Source organism: Prinia subflava, chromosome 1, assembly GCF_021018805.1.
Source record: "Prinia subflava isolate CZ2003 ecotype Zambia chromosome 1, Cam_Psub_1.2, whole genome shotgun sequence".
Lineage (NCBI taxonomy): Eukaryota > Metazoa > Chordata > Aves > Passeriformes > Cisticolidae > Prinia > Prinia subflava.
The window spans coordinates 65052725-65073369 of NC_086247.1; the positions used below are offsets into that span (position 1 = coordinate 65052725).

The following is a 20645-nucleotide window of genomic DNA, read 5'->3' on the forward strand; positions in this document are numbered from 1 at the left end:
TAAAATCAGGACAAAGAAATTAACTTAAGAAAATCTGGAAATTATATATGGGATTAGTTGCTGAAGAAACGTTGGGAAGGGTAATTTTGGAAGGGAAATGGACAAAGTACTCTAAGCTGCATACATTTGTTTGTAAATTGGGTGGACAAAAGGAAAATGCTCAGGAAAAATGGAATTACTGCTCTAAAACACAGTAACACAGAAACGTACATCTCACAAATATAACCAGGAAAAGATTAAGGAGCAGGATGTTAATGACACAAATAAGGAAAATACAAAGCTAGGAAAGGCCATTTAGTATTACTTGTAGGTATTTTATCAGATACATCGCAAAGAAAAAGTATGTTTTGATGTCATGAATCTTTCTCTTCTCTTCGTTTGGTGTTTACTGTCTTATCTGTAAAGATATGCCAAAACCACTAATTTCTAACTGGAATATACAAAAAAAAATTCTACAAAAAAATGACTCATTTTATTTGTTTACGTTCAATTGTAAATTGTGTAAGCTTAGTTCACACTGAGTATCATGTAGTCAAGTTGTTCACAGAATTTGTGATGTATGTGATAAAATGTTATTTGCCATACAAAGCATGTACCAGTACAGATGCATTTCTGTGAAGTTTTTAGATGCCAAGCATATATGTTGTGAAGCACAGCAAAAATGTTCATTTGCAGGCTCAAGTGACTTCTCACTCTTCAATTAAGAATTCAGCCTCAGCTTTATTAAGTATGGAGCAAATTTGAAGTCCTTAATTAAATTTCCATTGCATTTTGTAGCTATATCTGCATTATCTAGTAGGAAGTGAGGCACTTGTCCCAGCAGTGATGATTACAGATGCTCTCAAGACATTTGGCTGTACAAGAATTCAACTTTCAGCGTGCCATAGTTTCTTTCATTGGTGTTTCTGTGCCATGAGTACAAACTGTTTTCCCATGTTTACTTCTCTCTGATCCATGTCACCAAAGCATGGACAAGAAGCACGGCCAAGCACTTCCCTCAGGACCAACTGGTACATACTGTATGGTCCACAATAACTTTGTGAGGATTGAACAGAAGAAACTCAGAGCTTTTAGCCAAGGGCACAAATGAAGCAGTTGTGATTAATAAAAGTAACAAACAAAGCACATTTTAGTAGTGATGAAAGGAACTGTAACAGAGGTACGGGAGGGAAGAAGAGAGATTAATGTGTAAAAACAGAAGGATTGCTGGTCATTGACCACATTTATTATTAAAATGATGTAATGACCACGGGAAACAAAGCTGTTAAGAAGAAGGACATCCCCAGGGGGTCATGGGTACGTACCAGGGAAACCAGGGGTGGTCTGCCCAAGGGGAGTAAAGGGGGGATGCTGCATAGCCAACTGGTGAAGCTTGGTCAACTGCAGGGCAGGATGGGAAATTAGAACTAACCAATCAAATGGAATTATTTCAGAGCAGAGAAACCATCTTACGTGTTCTAAAACTGGATTAATTAAAATTATATTGAAAAATAAAAGGTTTAACCATTCATTCTAATCTACCGTAGAGAAAAAAAACCCCAAATGTTATAAATGACATCTCTACTGTTATTACATGTAATGGCTATTGTTAATATTAACTAATTACTGTAGAATTACATATTAAAAGAACTCAAATATATCACATGCAAAAAGACCAAGATAACTGTCATTTGTTCCTGGGCCATTGTACTTTCTAGCAATGATTACACAAGGTAAAGGATGCAGCTGGGCTGACACTTGGCTATACAGTGTGTTGGTCAGGAAAGGTGTCCTTAGGCCGTGTCTTTATTGCTAACTGTAGAAAGCAAATGCTGCCCAGAACAAATAAGAGGGAGAGGAACAAAAAGGGAGTAATTTACATGTGCTGGACTCACGTCGGGATGAGGGATGGCATACTGCCCCTGGATCGTGAATGCCTGGAAACAACAAGCACAGTTAAGACTTGTGTTAGTCATGTGGGACAAGCACCATTCCTGTTCCCATCAGAAAAGCTTCCCATGCCCCCCAGCAAATGCCACCTGCATTGCTCTCAACACTGAGAGAGGTTTAATTGTCTTGTGCTGCTTGATAACCCTTGGCACAGTACAGAAGGGTCTCTGTCAGGCTGCCATGCTCCCCTTGCAGGCAGAGAACGCCAAGTGCCGCTGCCCAAGCTCTGATGATCTCAGCCCTCAGGACCCCTCTTCAGTCCAGCTCTGTCTGCTGGCAGCAGAGCTGAGGACACTGAGGGGGTCAAGGAGCACAGGGGTGGCCAGTGACACCAACGCACTTGAGGACATGCTGATGCCACAGCAGCAAGAGGCACAGTGAGGAGGGGACAGACCTGCTCAGGGCATGCCTGGCCCTGTCCTCCGGCTCCTGACTGCCACGTGTGTGCAGGACCATGTGCCAGCCAGCTCTGAGCCACCCAATCTGGCTGCTGACAGCCACAGATGACAAGTGCCAGCAGGAGTGTGCCCTGGGGCACCTCATGGAGTTCATGCCCAGGCTGCTGTGCCAGTGAGCACGTGTGCTGATGGAAGCCTGTCCTGCAGTGCCTGGGCACAGGGCCACCAGGCCAGTCTGGAGACAGAAGCACCATGGAGACCCCCAGCACGGTGGGTAGACTCACTCTACAACAAACCAAATATCCTCCCTCCAAATCCAGCTACTCTGCACCACAAGAGCAGTGCAAGAGATGTAGTTTCTGCCATCACTTCTGGAGGCACTGGGGTGAGGTATGGGGGCAAAAAAGCACAAGTGAGGAGGGATATGGTGGCATGCCTGGCACCAGTTAGCACAACCCTGTGTCTCTCCTGCTGGTCCTGTTCAACTTTCTGCAGCAGCCTACAAAAAACAAACTGCAGAGAGGTTATGATTTTCTATTACGTATGAAGGGAATGGCATGTCAGAAAAATTTTAATGTGCTTGAGCTTAGACAGGCAGGCAAGCAGAAGGACAAATTATAACATAAATATTTGTAGTAGGAGAATTACAAACAGGAACAGAGCTGATTAGCTTAGTTTGCAAAATGCTTATTTGACAAACGGCCTCTTAGAAAGTAATGAATCCTCTGCAAATGATAAAACAATTCATTTAATGGAATTCGGATATTAAAACCTTAATGTCTCAACTGCATGATGAATACTTCTGCAGCAGAATTTCCCTTCTGGAGAAGAAACATTTAATTTAGTTTTTAAATTAGTTATAAAGCCAGGCCATAATCTGGCAAACATTATGCACATGAGCAGTTTTCAGGAAGTGTGTGTACCAGGCTTTATGGGAGGTTCATGGGCAATCATGCATGTGCATCTATAGGGAATGGGCACCACTGATGGGTTGTGTATCACAAGAAAAGGCTCCAGTCTACAAAAACAAGTGATCACTGCCATCACTGGGTCTAAAGGAAACGTAGTCAAGCAGGCGAAACTTGTTTAACTGTTTCACCAAATGAGGACAACCTGAGTTGGGGGAACTCTGTGCTCAGCCAAGCACAGCAGCAGCTTCAGCTGGGTCCGTGAGCAAACAGTGGGTTTGGAAAACACACTTTGGTGTCTGAGTGTCTGTGCTGGATCACAGGTGTCTTTTCTGGTCTCAGCTGTACCTCAAACCCAGCTGAGAGAACATCTTTTACATGGCTGTTTTCCAAGCAGTGGTCTGCAAACTAGCAAGAACCCATCACAAAAAAGTCACCAGCAAACCTAACAGAAGTCACCTCTTCCCTCATCATTCTGTTCCCTCATACTTCCATGTGTACACCAAAGGAAGCAAACAAACTGGAGAAGTAAGAAAGACAATGAACATTCAGTGCTCAGACGAGGTTTGCTTGGTTGCTTGGTGGTCCATGAAAACCATCAAACCAGAATGGACAAGATGGGTCTTGAGTTTTCTTCCCCAGAAAAAAAAAAAGTTTTAATTTCTTAGGATGCCAAAAGGTCATTTGATTGATTTAGCTTGAGAAAACAGTCTCTGTCTACTTTAGCTGTTGTCAGGGGAACCATGTGTTTCTGGAGCTGAGGGCTGGGGCTTGCTAAGCTCAAGCCTGATTAGAGGCTACTGAGACATCTGTCCTGTAATGTTCCACTGAGCACACGGGCTACAGATCTGCTTCCATCAGTCAAGGGCAACTTCCCTACTGACGTAAGTAACAGCAGGGATGGCCTGGTCTGCACATTTTCCTCAATTTAGACCATCATATTGGTAAGAGACATAAGGGAAAGCTTTAGTCTCTGAGCAACCATTTAAACACCAATGTAGCACACAGGGTAGAATTTTCCAATTTAACCATTGCACATGCTAAATAACAGTAGAGGCAGAGCAGGACAGTGTTCAGTTTCCTTTTAGTTTTGTTATGTAATGCAGTATCAAAGAAGCACAAGAGAATTAAAAGCAATACTTAGTGTAGAAGAACCCAAACTTCTTAAGGAAAACTAGAAATTATATTTTGCTGATGTTACTTATTTTACTAAGTGTTTAACAAACAAAATCCTTTCAAGATAGCCATGATGTAATTTAGAATAGATAAGTAACTTCTGATAGCTTAGCTGAAAGGCTGAATGGAACTAACAGTGCTAATAAAATTTTATTTTTGGTATTCATTTTGCACTTATGAAACCTGGTTACAGTATCTTTCCATACTGGTGTCCAAACACACCTTAAGCATTTTCTTTAAAATTCTGCTTAGTCAGAGCACACAGAAATTCAAAGCACACAGAAGGTGTCTGTCTCTTACACTCTTTCTCACATCAACAAGGTTGCATTAGAAAACTGAGGACAGTTTTTTAACTGATAAAACTGAAGATAACAAGAGCTATTAGACCTGAAAAAAGGATACTTTCAATTATGTATACAAACTGCTCAGCACCCTCTAGCAATAGTTTCAATGCTTTTGAGTAATTACATACAGTGTTTGAAGGCAGAGGCAACAACACCGGTAGAATGGGCTGCTGCATATATATATACACGTATTTCTTAAAGGAAAGCACTGCAGTGTAAACTGACATATATGGAGTAAATTATTCTGAATTTTCAGTAATAGACCAGTTTTTGGCACATTATTTTATACTTCAATTCAGCTTTGGTCAATAAGGAAGCATATTTCCTATTTTGATGACAACAAATAACAGCAGTAGGCTCGAGCATGATGAAAACTACTACATCCAGATTATGAAAATCTGGATATACATCAGAACAAATCATTACAGACCAGAAGGTAAAACCCTGAGACAAAAAAAAATCAGAGATAGTTCATGACAAGGGCTGTCAGAAACATTCTGGCATATGCTTGGGAGGTGCAGGAGCTTCCTTGTACACTAGCAGATTGTGGTGGCATGGGTCGTCACACCAACAATGCCAGCAGCACCTTGGGCACTCAGCCCCACCAGGAACTCCATATCCAGCTTCTCATATGACCTCCAAATTGCCCGAGGTAGGACACAGTCTGTGCCATCAGCCCACACCCTGTGACAGGGTGATGACCTCGGATAAGCTAATGGGGTGGGAGGAGGGACCTGCCTGCAGATGTTCCACCCTGCAGGTAATTGGGTAATTACTTAAAAAGAGACCTTGGCATCACCTTGGGGAAAAGATCTGGTTGGGTGGGGGTGTCTTACTGCCAGAGAGACTTTACATATGTTAATCCTGAGTAGAGAGAAGTCTGCCTTCCTCTAGGCTGGGTTTATGGGGTCCACTTCCCCTGAGTTAGGCAGGGCTTGCAGCATCTCACTCCACCACTGCTCAAAGCTTAGTGGCTACACAGGACCCCTTGTGACCCTCCCATGGTGTTTTTAGGGTATTTATCAGCTCTGTTCATCACTGGCTCTTCAGTGAAGGCTGCATTCCCCCTGCAATGGATGATGGTAGAGCATTCCTGCCACATGCTGCAAATCTACTTCAGACATTACTAAAAGACACAGAAGAACCAACTGCATTGTGGGTTTGTAAAGGCAGATGAGAACCCTGACTCATACAGCTTAAGGTGAAGGGGGAATCACCAAAACCTCCTTACATAAAAAAGAAACAGGAATGCTGTTCTTGTGTTGTCAGTCAGGCTGTTCCACACCATGGTTGGGAAGGTCTATACTTGCATGAAAGTAGTTCCAGCACCTCGGAATTCCATTGCTACTTGGTCCCAAGGGACTACAAGCAGTGGAAATTATGCGTGTGTAAATCCTTACTGCAAAACACACTATTTGGTCCCAAAAGGTATGAAAAATATGAGAGAAAAACTACACTTCTCATTAGCAGAAATGTCCCACTGTTTCATCATCTCTGAAAACTCACAAAACTGCTTATACTACTAGTGAAGCTGCCAAGTTAAGAAAAAAAACCCCAACTAGATATATAAGCAGGGCTGCCCCACTCAATGAGCTCCTGATTTGGACACCTCTCAATCTGCAGAAGGGCAGATTTAATTACAGAGGTTAATGTTAAATTAACTGTAATTAATTAATTAATTAATTAATTACAGAAGGTAATGTTAAATCTTGGTAAAACACCAGATCGCCCCAATTTTGTGTAAAGTTTGCAATGCAGTGTTCTCCTGTCCTGCAAACTGCAAGCACACACACTAGACAAAGCACAACAATACTATACCAGGCAAGAAAGAGTAAAAGTTGAAAACTAACAGGCGCTGGCTGAGGCTGGGCCAGGACGGTGTGGTTTCCAGCTGAAGCCAAAATGGTGTCTGCTCTTACCTGGCCACCTGCAAAAATGATAGGTGCAGAGGCAGGTTTGGGACGGTAGGGGATGGTGGCACCTTTGGGTGGGGACTGCAGACAAAAACACAAAGCAGTCAAAATGCAGAATGAAGCAGAGCTTGTATTAAAAAGATGTCTCTTTTTAAAAATATTGGTCACCTCAGACAATCAAGGCATGCAGATAACCCAGCCCAGCCCACCCTGCCCTCCACCCCATCAAATCAAAAGCACACTAGAGGCCTCCTGTCTGGGCTTCCAGGGGAGAGCTGAGGATCTGAGTGCATGGCCAAAACAGGCAATGGTGACACCTGTGTTTTCATTACTGCCATGGTCAGATGAAGCTATGAAGCTTCATTAAGCATGCTAAGGCATTTCAGGAAACATGGGCACAGTTTTGAAAATGGTCAATGGTTTGGAAATCATGGGCATTTTCAGCAAGGGTTAAAATGACCAGATTTTTATATAAATTTATTTTGTGTGTCATTTAATCTAAGGGCTAAAATACTGCGATAAAAACGAAACTTACTGGTCTTATGCAATGACCTGACCCTAAGGAAGCAAAGAGTCCTGGCTGGTCAGAATTATTTCTATTTTAAACAAGATCTGGATGTTTTCTGCCCTATTCTACATCAGAATAAAATGTGTTTCTTTCAGAATGACTGCAGCTCTGTGCTGGAGGACCTGGCTGTTGTTTGACAGAGTCATAAGAGCCTTTGACTACTAAACCTTGCTGCCAGAGGCTCTCAAACACCAGAAAAATAGAATTTACAGAGCCTCTGGAAATCCCTGGCATGGGAAGGGCAGGCAGCACCCCAGGGGAACCCATGGCAACTGGCAATTATTAATGAAGTGTTTGAGCATCTCCTGAGTGAGAAGGGACACGCTGGGTGCCAGCTTACCTCCAGCATCACCACGCAGATCTGCTTCACACACTGGATGATGGCGTCGGGAGTGCCGGATATGGTCACCGCGCGCTCCGTCGAGTTGGGCAGCATGTCCCCTGCCACCTGCACCTGGGCTCCTGTGGACTTCAGCAGAGACACAGCGAAGACACCGTCACTGCCACGCAGGCAATGGCACCTCTCCAGTCCTTCACTGATACAACGGAGCGGGTGCACCCCTAAACTTTTTGTCTTTTCTTCACTGGACATGGCAGAGCATGTGTGAAACTCCTACCCTGGACATGGATTTGGCTGTTCAAGCCAGTTTGAAAACACCACCACCCTAGGGAGGTTAGTGAATCAACCTGAATGACCTGAACTTCAGGAGAAGCATTTTAACCCTCTCAAAGACAGTTGCAATGCTGACTAGAAAGTGAAAAGGGTGAAATGAAGTACTCTTCAATAATAAAAAAATAAAAAGAAAAAATCCCTAATAATTGAACAAGCTTGACTAATCAAACAAGACACTCTTTAATCTACTGATAAATGGCTCTTTAATCTGCTGATGGCTGACTTGTGTTTCTTGTTGAAATTCGGGGCTATATGGTACAGAAGCACTTCTAAATCATAATTAGTGTTGATTAAATATATGCATATCATCAACTTTTAGCTCATTAATGAACCCAAGAAAGTAATGAGCCACTTTTGCGGCTTTTTTCCTCCATTTTTTAAATTGGATCCTGGCACTAGTGTGTCTTAGTTAAAAAAAAAACCCAAAAAAACAAAACAAAGAAAGAAGAAAATACAGGAGGTCCAAACAACCCTTGACATTATTACACAAACATAGAAGACCTCTTCAGTCAATAGAGGAAAAGCAGGCATTTGATGCTGACTAAGCTCTTTAACATACTGCACAAAGGATTTATTCCTGACTGTTATTGAAATACAGTATTTGGGCTTTAAAATACAAGTATTTTCAGTAGCCATTGACTTTGTGTCAGTCAGCATGGAGTTAATTTGTTTTCCTGCTAGTTATACACAACACATGTGTCATCCTTCTTTCCAAAGACGATTAATGTACCGATTTCATCTTCTGTTCACTAGTGCTGTTTAAGGCCAAAGTATCAATTCCATGCCTTATAACAGATATAGGAATTTCACCATAATTTGATCAATCCCTCATGCTTTTGTTTTCTTTTTCTTACAGTCTTATTTCAAAAGTAGTACTGCAACCCTACATATTGTCCCTGGGTGCATGACTGAACATCAAAGACCCCTCCTTTTGCAACTGCTCAGTGTGTTGTGTGATGACAAAATTAGATCACATCTGGGATGGATGCTCCTTGATTTCCCCCTCTTTCCTGGTATTTGCTTTTTAATGTAGATTCCTGGGTATCTGTACATCCAGCACAAAAGACTGCCAAATACCAGAGTCATTTATTCATTTACTCCCAGTGCTAATCTTGCTTATTCTCTGACTTTGGTCATATATCAGTGGCAAGAAACTAGTAGTATTTTGCCCATTATCCTTATGCTTAGGAAGATGTGCAGGGTGATTTCTCGCTACATTAGCCTTATCAAAACACCTATTTGGCCAAACACCTTTTATTTCCTTGTACCAGACCATAGGGAATTGCTTCTGAAACTATGCTCACCAAGATAATCACTTCAGTCACTTCATTTAACCAACAGACCGATTTCACCTCTAAAAAATTATGTCCCAAGCACATTCCCACAGTGCTCTGAATGAAGTTACCAATATTTAATATAAAATCCAAAGTATGGACAGCTGTAAAACCTAGAGGTAAGCAATCACTAGCACAAAGTTCACACTCATGCCTGGTCCTATTTTAACACAACTAAGAAATCAACTTAAAAGCTCCATAAAACCATCTGTCTTGAATCCACATTTTAGATTAAAAAACCCCAGAGTTTCAACTTCATAGATACTATCAAAAGCCTTTTGTCTTGACACAGGCAAACTAAAAAATGGATCAACATGTTATCTTAGTATTAAAAACTTCATCCCATGTTGGAATGAATTCAAATTTAGAAGTAATATTGTCACTTCCTCCAGAATAACAATCCATTTTTCTGAAATGTCCTATTCAGATCTCCTCTATATAACTGAGCATGTACCTGATTTTGTTGTATGAGTGATTACAAACACCAGATCCTTGGCTTGGCATGTGTTATATTGCTACAGTCATGCATGGAAAAGTTAAAACAGGCACTGTATGGTACTTTTTGCATTTTTTGGTTAGACAAAAATGTGGCTCCTAGCACACTAAATGAATACCTCTAGCTAAAGTCTGGACTAAAAATAAATTCTGCATGTGTTTGGAATGCATCAAATCAGGTCACCTGTGGCCCAGTGACATTAAGAGGAATGGGACAAGCATGAAAATCACACTTTTCTAGAAAGTAGATGTACTAGCCTGGAACCCCAGTGCTGTTTGGGCTTTTCTCTGACTGTAAGGGTGGTAGCTGATTTGGAAATGGCTGCAGCTCTTTGACTTGGGGTCCTATGAGTATTGCTGTGCAGGGGTCTGTGCTGGAAGAGAAACTTGAAGAGCCATTTGTCACTGTTGCTTTGCTTAACTGTGCATGAAAGACTTTATACATTGTAAAGCTGTTTCTCTATTTCACACATGGTCTTTATTGACAAGGAAAGCACAAGTCCAGCTGTGATGGACCCTCCCCTCCTTCTACCAGAGCAAGGCTTTTCCAGGTTTTTCAGCTGACACATGCTCATGTTGATGTGATCAGCAAAGTGCAGTGGGTGATGCTGGCAGGGCACACTGCAGTAGGATGCTGAACTAGCCAATGTCCCCAGCACATGTCCCAAGACTTACCTCCCTGATTTCTTTGATTTTGGAGCCTCCTTTTCCTATAAGAGATCCACACTGACTTGCTGGGACGACGAGCCGCAGTGTTACGGGCGGTTTGCTTGTCACTGAGCTGTTTGTCATCGAAGCGTTTATGTCCTGCAATCACAGCGTCAGGGAGTATTAGCAGGGGATTTGTCACTCCTGGTGAGCACTGCAGGGCTCACAGCAAATGCCTAGGCTGTCTGTGGAGACCTGGGGAGTGTGCAACCAGCTGTGGCTGTGGTTTTTGGGGTAACGAAAAGTCCACCACAGCTCTGCTGGTGACACACTGTAAGCATGAAGCAGCTTGTGCCAGAGGAACCCTTCTGACGCAAGATCCGTGCTGCAGGACCAGAGGGCAGGACTAGGAGGAGGGGGAGTTGGTGTCTGCCATTACATCAGCCAAAACAGGTAGAAAAGGCAAAGAGGCTTTTGGATTCAAACGCTTCCAAAACCTGTTTCGGTCTGTTTTATTCTCTTTTTCACCACCTTAATTAGAAAATTTACACTGTGTTAATACATCCCTACATTTCATGTGTCTCTTCCCAGATTTGATTCAAAGGAAAACAGTAAAAATAGGAATGACAAAGAACATGTGAATAATGTGAAGCAGAGAAAATAAGATAATTTTGATGTCTTCTGCCACCCTCTAGAGTTAATTTCTCTTTTGTAGCAGATCCATAAATATTTGTAGCACTATGCAATTTCTAAAATCTTTTCCATTGTGGTTATGTAACCAGAGTACAAAAAGCTGAGCAGAACTGCAATCGCCTATGTCCAGGTAATGTAACATCTGTGTATCCCACTATCCAATGAGACTACATTACACACTCCTATAAGCACTTCAATACACCACCTGTTGCAAGGTTTAAACTATTCTAAATATATTTCGTTTGTTCAAAATTTTGTAGACAAGACAAAACAATCACTCTAAAGACTTCATCTCAGAGAAAAAGATAAAGCTTATCTTCCCACTGATCAATGGCATGCTTTGAGGGAACTTAGGATAAAAAATAAATAGCCACAAGCTGCACTGCAGCTCATCAACAACTCATGAGAATCTCAGAGTGTTTTGGTAACACTAGCTATGAGCTGACAAGACTCATCTGTGAGGTGGCATAGCTACTATAGTCTCCACAGGAATGTTACCAAAAGATTAGGATAGGAATAAGAAAACATGCATTCTTCTTAATTCATTTATGATGCAACAAGAGCTCCAGCAGACAGAACTGATGTGATTTCCTATGCTTATAAAGACTATCACTCAAAAAAAAAAAAGTGCCTATGTTGTGCAATCAGGACCCCAAATTATTAAAAAACCAACCCAAACCAAAACTATTCAGCACTTCAAGCAACTCTGCACATCTCACTGAACCAGCGTGGGAACCTGATGACAGCAGTACTGATTCCTACAGTATCTCCCCAACTGTGATGGCAGCATTTTTGCATTCAAGAAAAGGTTTGGTATGACCTTAATTACCTTAAAAGAGAAGAAAATAAAATCTCAAATGGAATGAGGCATTGCTGCATGTGAAAAGACAGCTATCAAATCATTCCTCTGCCAGCCAGTAGTAACTCATGTCACGGTGCTGTTTCGAGACCTCAGCATCTCCACGCACGGCCAGCCCGGACACCGTGACACGGGACGAGGATCAGTTCGTGCGCCGAGCGACGATCCTGATTCCTGTGGGTTCTTGTTAAGAGAGATCCTTGGCAGCGGTCTTAAAGTGACAAACAGAGGCAGGGTGGGAGGCAGCGAGGTAGCGATGTTTATTGTGCGGCAAGCGCGATGTCACCCGCCTGCGCCTGCTCTCGCAACTGCCCCGAGGGCGGTTCTGCGTACACTTTTATACAGATGGTGTCAGGGAGGGGTAAAGGTGAAACAACCAATAGAGGGAATCCTAGGGACCGTTAGACAGGTGCAATATTCAACTTTTGCCAACCAGGGGACAGGGAGAAATACAAAAACTCGCGGGCTTTCTGACAGACAGAAAACTGACAGTTACGTCACTTGCCTCAGGGGTACACATGGATGAAGAGGGAACAAAGGAACATATAACAAACTTAATAAACTAAATTTCACACACCGCCACAAACTCATATTCTGTTTAGTGGCTGTGTCAGTGAGAAACTGCAATCCAAAATAAAGCCAAAGGGATAACAGAATTTTGCAGCCCATGTGTCTGAGATAAAGTTACACCAATTTTTCCGCTGGAAGATGCCATCTCACTGTATCATGTTTGTGTCAGGTGGAGGCACATGTAGCTGAATAATCCTTTTCAGCCACACAGCATGAAACTTAATAATGTCTTCTACTTCCACATCATATGCAGCCTGGCCTCAAAGTCTTCACTGAATTTTCTGCCTTCTAAAGCACTTTGCAGGAACTGGAAGCCACCGTTCTCTTTATTTTGTCCTCATCATTTAAGAAGAGCAAAATCTAAACATGGGAGCTCAGCAGCATGGAGAGCATACAGGAATTATTCCAGCTTAAAAACATGACAAAGGAGAAATAAACAGGAAAAAAAAATCCCCTTCAGAACTGCAGGCTTCTGAGTAGGGACGGCTGGAGACTTTCCCACAGAACAGTCATCTTTGAAACTGGGAGATTCCTATTTATTTACCCTCTAATTTTTCGTGGCATTGATCCATTTCTTCAGAGCTCTGGCAAACACTATAGCTGGACCTTGTGTGGCTTCTTCCCTGCTTGGTGGGCTGCTCCTCAGCCAAAAATGGCTAACTGGGAGCCTGGAAGTGCTGAAGAGCCAGCAGCGTCCCTAGATCTTGGCATCCCAGCCTCATAGCACGTAAGGCTTCCCAAGACAAGCTAACCTGGCAGCTCAGAAATCTACCAAAGCTCCAAGGGAAAAATACCAAAATCCTTCTTTTCTGGTTTCAAAGGAAATCTTAAACTGTCCAGTTTTCATAGCAAGAAGGATTCTGTGAGGTGGCTCCTCATTTGGAAATGACCACCAAAAGACTGACCACAGTTGTACTAGCAAGAATTAAGGTTTGTCAGAAAGGCATCACTCTGATTGCTTTTATCACCCTCCTTTTCTCCTTCTTCCTAGAGCTGCACAAGTTCTTCACAGATGTTGACAGAGAAACAAGGATTCCAAAACCCCTTTTCTTATTTATCTGGAGAAGGTCTGATTACTGAGCCGTGCCTACTGGTTATTCCATGTGCTTTCAGAGGATTATGCAGACTTACAAGCAAAGCTAGAGCTGCCCCACTCACCATGAAGTTACAGCTACATTTCTTGGGTCTCAGCCTCCAGTCCAAAAATGACTGCGCTACAATGTCCGCTCTTGCAAATCCAGTGGTCTGCCTGGGTGTCATTTTCTAACAACTCTCTTTCTCCTCTGCAGTGAACACTTTAGGTATTCATGTAAATACCTTCTTAGCTTGTAAATTCATCATAAGACTGCTAGAAAAGCAACTTCCATTAGGAAGGCTGTCAAAGCAGAGTTATATAAGGCTACAGAGCAACGACAAGACAAACACCTTTCTCATTTTTCTATCTGACACATTTTGAAATTTTTACTAACATAAGAAAAGCATTCTAGGACTTCCTAGACCTGCTTATCTCCAGGTATGCAGCTGTAGGGTGGAAATTAAGGGTCCAAGGTCTTCATGTGGGCATGCACAATCAACACCAAAAAGATCCCTCAAAGCAGCAGTCTCACATATCCATCTTTTTTCTTCTGTTTCAGCATAGCTGCAATAATAAGAGCTGGACTGAACTTTTTAAATGGCTGAAGAAATCACCAGCAAAAAGATACACATGAAAAATAGCATTTGGTAGCTAGCTAATTTGTAATTTTTGAAACAGCACTTTATTTTGTCTCCAGAGCGTTACAGTTACCTCATTTTATTGGCAGGAAGATTTATAGGAAACCTAACTGATTATATATATATCATGTATTATATATACAATATGTATTACACAGACATATTTCTTTACTGCTGTTCTTTTAAATATACCACAAACCAATTATGTTAAAACTAAATACAGATATTTCAGAGCAGTACTTGATCTGCAGGGAGTGCCAATGCTCTTTTGCTAATGCTCACATGAAGAGCCCAGGCTACCCTCTAAGCCTGCAAGTGCAAGTAAGTGCAAAATCCAGCCAGATCCTGAATTTCAGCTTTCCTTGCATATTGCTACCTAAAGCACTTTCAAAGACTACATCAGGTTGGGTGGTGAGCTGGGGATCTGATGCTGTGCAGTGTTTGATGTTTGTATGAAAAATGCAGCCTTATTTCCACTGGGTACTCATTTTGGTGGGAACTGGCAGGGACTATCTGTGCTAATGATTCTCTCGGCATTTTACAGGATGAGGAACATGTTTTTCCTGTAGAGAGCAGAGACACTGCTCTCTCCAGGATTCTCTGGACTGGAGGGTATGGCACTGTACACCAAGCTACCTCTTAAAATAGAAGAAACAGGGATTGGTCCATGATGGGCAGGAGATGAAGAGGAGAAAGAGATGACAATAAGAGGTTTTGAAATCGGGTTAGACAGAATTACTTGTGTGGTTCTGCAGGCTTAAATCTCAAAATCATTATTGTTTAATTAAAAACTGGCAACCCCCCCTCCAAGCATTCTTATAAAATGCGCCATGCCACAAACCTAAGACATTTTATCAACATACTGAAAGTTTGGAATATCACATAGGAAGATCAGAAAACCCATGAAGGACTGAAGAAATATAAATGGGATTAACACTTGCAGTATTAAAAAAGGTCATTTGTCTGAAGCCTAACAGGAATGTTTGCCAAGACTGAAGAGGTGAAAACACCTGAGCAGAAGCTGGGGACACCCAGCACCCACCAGGCAAGGCATGAGTGTGTGCAAAGAATTACACTAGTAGGAGGTGAGGCATTTCCAGCAGTGGCAGGGATATGACAGTGTGATAAGTAGTACAGGGGACTGTTAATGCCATTAAATAAGCCTTTGTGGAACTTCATTTGCAACCTCTCCACAATTAACGCAGACATTTAACATAAAATGTAACTGGAAAAAGGTGGAAAGGGACTACTAGAGTTATAAGAGGGGTGGGGATTGCATCCTCTGAAAGACTGTGCTTGCATCACTCTCTCTGGCAAAAGCAAGGGTGTGCAGGGATAAAATCAGTTGCTAAATATATATCTAGAAATAGAATCCTCAAGGATGGAAAGGCAAGAATTATCTAAACTAACGGCCAGTGCTGGCATAGAAACAAAGCTACACGAACTATTCATGAATAAATTCAGGTGAGGAGCAAAAAGAAGTCTAATTATCAGAGACCTGAAGTTGTGGACCCAGTATCAGGAAATAGGAAAAAATCTAAATAGTTTTTGATCATGGTGTGAAGTTGCAAGTTCAAGACATACAGTCGATTCTAGAAGACAACCGCATCTGCTGACTTATGAGCTCTCCTCTAGTCGTGTTGCTCTAAACTTGAACAATTGCCACGTGCAAGTAAAGGCACATGTTGACAATTCTCATCAATTCCACCATCTCCCTATGCTGTGGGGAGATGTGGAGACTAACCTTGCTGACTTGGAAAAATAAGAACTCTTAAGAAAGGGATTAATATCCCTCTAGTTTAATCCGTTCTGGAGAGACCCTGCCCTTTGCTTTTGCTACAGGTGACTCAGTCCACCTGTCTGCAAGCTCCTCCTTCAGGAGAAGGTGGACTGCTTCCTGCAGGGGCATCTGTCTCTCCTGAGAAGACAGGAGTGTTGCCTGGACTAGACATACGATTTTCAAAAGTAGAGAGAGCTAAATCCTCTCCAAAGTGACCAGGGTTCATGTTCTGTACTCTGCTGCCTTTTCTGTGAGGTTCTCCATTAAAATGGTGATGGTATCTGATTGTAGCTGGTTGATGATACTGAAGGAAATCTCAGCAATTTAGATACATATCTGCACAGAACACTTAGTCTACAGTGAATAGAGCTCCTGCCTTACTTACCTGGAGTACCTTCACTTTAATTTGTTTTAAAAGACAAGGCTTAAATGTGGTAATTGATAATGATATAGTTTGTTTTAAAAAAAAAAATCTAGTTAAATGAGTTATATATTCGTTTTGACATATATAACATTTACATCAATATCAGCTGGATTCATTCAAAAACAGAGTTAGAAGTTAGGCAATTATTCTTTTCAAATCAAACCCACAATGGGAATAAGAATTTTTTCAAGACATTTTTCCTACTATTAGTGCAGATTATGAGAAGCAATTGCTTTTCCCTGAAGCCTCCAAAAAGCAAAAGAAATGATCAAACATCTTGTAAATTGACCTATTATTTTTCTTCAGCATTGCTGCCAAAAGCATTTATAAAAATATAACTACTTTCATTGCTATTAAATAGAACATTAAACAAATCCTATTTAATATTAAAGCAAACATGAAAAAATTCAAACAGTGTTTGTATTTCAACTTGAAGAGAGAAAAAAAAATATTTGCTTACCTCTTCAAATTTTAGTGCAATCATAGAAAAAGCTTTAAAAATTGCATCTGTTGGGCCTGTTATTGTCACAATTCTCTCTGGACAAGTGCCTTCTGAAATATTGATTCGAGCACCACTCTGTCAAAATGAACAAATATTTTTCAAAGTTATACTTCCCAGGGAGTAAACTAAGGAGGATTAGGTATACAGTTTGAGAGGGAATACCTTGAGGCATCTAATTCCCTCCCCTACAACTGCAGCCCCAACATCATAGAATTTCAGCATAAACTGATCACATTCCAAAAATTCATGTAACTGCGGGAAGCCGGATTCTGTCTGGGTAAATACATATGCAGCCTTCTTTGCAGTATGCAAATAGCACCTCTGTAACTCAAAGTTGAAAATAAGTGCATAATCAAGTCTTTTCCCTTCCTTCTTGCAGGATTAACCTTAAGTAGGACTGGAGCTGCAGAAGTTAAGAGAAGGTGGTTGTCTCCAGGGAGCACCAGCATTTCCCAGGCATGATGCACCTCTCTGGTTTGAAGCTCCACAGGCGGGGCTTGGCCTCTCTGCCTCTCTACTGGGGGACTGCTCTGCACTGTGGAAAAGGCTCCTTGTAGATGTGCCTCATGGGAAGGCAGCCAGTGAATATGCACTGAGCATCCCTTTAAAGGAGTAGTACACCGGGAAACACCAACAGTACTGTGTCCACAGGGCAAGGAACTTGTTGGATGGAGTTAGAAAATCAGAAGTCTCATAGAGAGTGCAGGCTGGCTCTCAAGTATACTCAGTCCTCTTTATGCCACTGTGGCAGTGCAGACAAAACATCTCAGCCAGGGGGTTTTATATGTTTAGAAATTTATATATTTTTTAATATATATTTAAGAGGATCTTTAGTGTAGGTAACGATCAAATTCGGTCCAGGTAAGAGCCACCCTAAGCGTTTTCTGCGGTTTCAATCTGGAAATGTGTTAATGCAGCCTAACAAGTCTCTGGAGCCTCAACTCACCCACTGAGCTTCTTGGGGATCAGGGCCTGAAGCAGACGTGAGGCACACTGGGTTAGTTTAGCCCTTTGCCTGCAGGGTCACCCCACAGCTGCTGATGTGCTGTGCCCCAGCCTTTATCCACACCACGCTGCTGCTTTACTGCAAGAGATTGTGTTTCCCCATATAACAGCACCCCCACGCAACATGAAAAAATCAGGGCTCAACACTACTGATAGAGAAATTTTCCTGCCACAGACCTGGGCACAGAACTGCAGGTTCTGTACTTTTCTTCAGGCCTGAAATTGTGTCTGACATTTCCTCAATGACAGAATTGTCTCTGACATTTTCCCAAAGACAGAGCTACATTTCACACCATAAAGATGACGTGCACTCTGCCACATCTGCCAGGGAAGTCACAATAAAAGCTGCAGTTTGCTTTTAAAGAAGTACTGAAGAAAGCAGTCATTTAAAGAGGGACCAAGCTATCATCATGTGGAGATACAGCCTCTTAGTCCTGTGCTGACATAAAGATGCATAAAATTCCTTTATTTAAAAAAAAATAACCAAAAAAATAAAGTATCTTCTGACTACATATACATGACAGCAGGGGTCCAGAATTGGAAGAAGAACATTTAATATTTATCTTGAAAGACAGACCAAGGATCATAGGTATTCTCTAAGATGTTTTACTCAGAAGTCAGGAGCACTCTCCAATGATGGCTTCCGTTCTGTGCATATAAATTATATACAAGGATATCTTCTCATGATCATAATTAATAATTAAAATAACATGTGTTTAATTAACTGTTAATTTTACCTGGTACACTAGAAACATTTTTTTCTTGCCTTTTTTTAAAGTCTTAACAAACATGTGAAAATGGGTGAAAACATGTCATCAAAAAAGGAGCTCAGAACTCAGTCAGCCTGGCAATGAAATCCCTATTGTGTATATTTAAAGATGGATGTCTGCAATTTTCTTTACTAAAATACTTTGACATTTCCCTGCCACAGACCTTCTATCAGAGTAGAAAACAACAAAGCAGCTGAGACAATAATGTACTGCAGCTTTACTAGAGCTAAACTGACTTTTCTTGAGGCATCCTCTATACACTGCATTCCCAAAGTTTTAAACACAGCAGGATTTTTGACTCTTACTTTTAGCAGTTGCTTCAAAGCAGGAAAAATTACATGGATCTCCAGGAAGGATGTGCTGCCTTGCAGGACCAGTGTGGGTCTATAGCCTCCACCAGAGCACACTCCTCTGAACATAGCACAGCTTGCTCTGTGGCAGGGAAAGAAGCCTGCAGACACCGGGGAAGCTCAGGGGAGGCTGAGGTTTATGCAGTGCCCTGTTTTAACCCTTTTGTGTCTTCATCCTTTGCAAAGGATGTGGATGGCAGATGTTCAGGTCTACCCTGCCCACATCCTCCTCACAGCTGCAAAATGAGGAAAACCTAAGGCTTTGCCAAGACATGGCAGAGGAATGCTCTGGCCTATACATGTCTGGCTCCAGCTCTGCTGAAGTTTGTGTCTACCCTCAAGCTTGACGTGCATCAGTCTAACGCGTGGTTTCAGATTTTTGGACACTCTACCAGGTCAAGCCATGTGCAGGACTGATGCTGGTATGTTAATTAAAGATACAGTGGGTCTGATGCACAGAACCATGGTGTGAGCTGTTCCTGAGATAAGGCAGGAGCAGGCACATTGCTATGGGAATGAAAGACTCAAGACTGCTGCAGCAATAAGGAGGTTACATTAACAACAATGTTTAATTTAGGCCAGCACATTTATACCCCACTGCTTGCAAAGAACGGGGATGTTAAACGATCTGCCCACTTGATGGCAGCATCGGTCTGCACATGCCGAACTCACTGTTCTCTGAGCTGGAAAGGAAGGCAAGTGAAGACATCAAAGCTTGTCTTACCTCCTCCCTCATCTTCTTCACTGTCTCACCTTTCTGTTAACGAAACATAAAAAAACCCGTTAGCCTGGGCTAAGAAAAGAGAACTGATATACAATAGTTTGACATGAATATAGATAAAGTTATTTTCTGACCTTTCCGATAATGCTTCCAACCTCCTGGAACAGAAAAAAAAAAGAGACACCGTGAATGATACGATTTGTTACAGAACAGCATTTGTGCTGTTCCTAAGCTATTTCACTATCATTTATTTCAAAGCTTCAGTGTGAAGCATAGTTCCCTTCCATTGTTGCTGTATACAAATATGCCATGTTAGATACAAAGGGATGGACTAAAAATGCAGTTTTGCAGCTAACTGATTGAGCAAGAGAAACACCTTTAACAGAAACTGATCTCGTGGTTACAGATCAATCCCGCTACTATAAACACAAATACCTACCAGGGTATGAAAAGTTAAGAAATAACAGAACTGCACAATCTACTGGAGAAAATGAGGTGTATATACAAGCATCAAAATAATTGCTGGTTTCTCCAAGGGCAGGTGTTTACCCTCCTTATGCCTTGTAATAGTGAGAGCTGAATTTCCACACTACCGAGTGTTATTGTGTAAACACCTGGTGGCCTGTCTTAATCTCCCTATTAAGCACTTAAAGAACAATAATTGTTAATCACTTTTTAGGGATTTGGGAATTGCTACTGGGCTCCCACAATCTTCCACCAAAGAAAAGAAAATACTGAGAAGTGTGGCTGTGAACACACAGTAGGGGAACAATGCTGTAGTTCTGGCAACATCCCAAGGGTTAAAAGCTTGCTGAATAAAACCAACAGGTAGCAAAAATGAAACTATTAAGACTAAAATGAATAGACTGGAC

At 41.7% G+C, this 20645-nt stretch overlaps 1 protein-coding gene across 22 annotated transcripts in view; it reads right to left on the reverse strand.

The window, feature by feature from the left end:
* LOC134551255 (poly(rC)-binding protein 3-like) overlaps positions 1-20645 on the reverse strand; it is a 141647-nt gene that overhangs the window by 28710 nt on the left and 92292 nt on the right. For 10 of the 22 annotated variants that reach the window (XM_063398728.1, XM_063398718.1, XM_063398771.1 and 7 more), the window contains exons 3-10: positions 19908-19931; positions 19777-19809; positions 16886-17002; positions 10414-10545; positions 7577-7705; positions 6606-6749; positions 1860-1916; positions 1305-1380 (exon numbers count right to left, since the gene is read on the reverse strand). In XM_063398728.1, the coding sequence (XP_063254798.1) occupies positions 1305-1380; positions 1860-1916; positions 6606-6749; positions 7577-7705; positions 10414-10545; positions 16886-17002; positions 19777-19809; positions 19908-19931 (712 nt within the window). The remainder of the gene's footprint in view (positions 1-1304; positions 1381-1859; positions 1917-6605; positions 6750-7576; positions 7706-10413; positions 10546-16885; positions 17003-19776; positions 19810-19907; positions 19932-20645) is intronic. The other 12 variants (XM_063398808.1, XM_063398690.1, XM_063398818.1 and 9 more) reach the window with 7 other exon arrangements.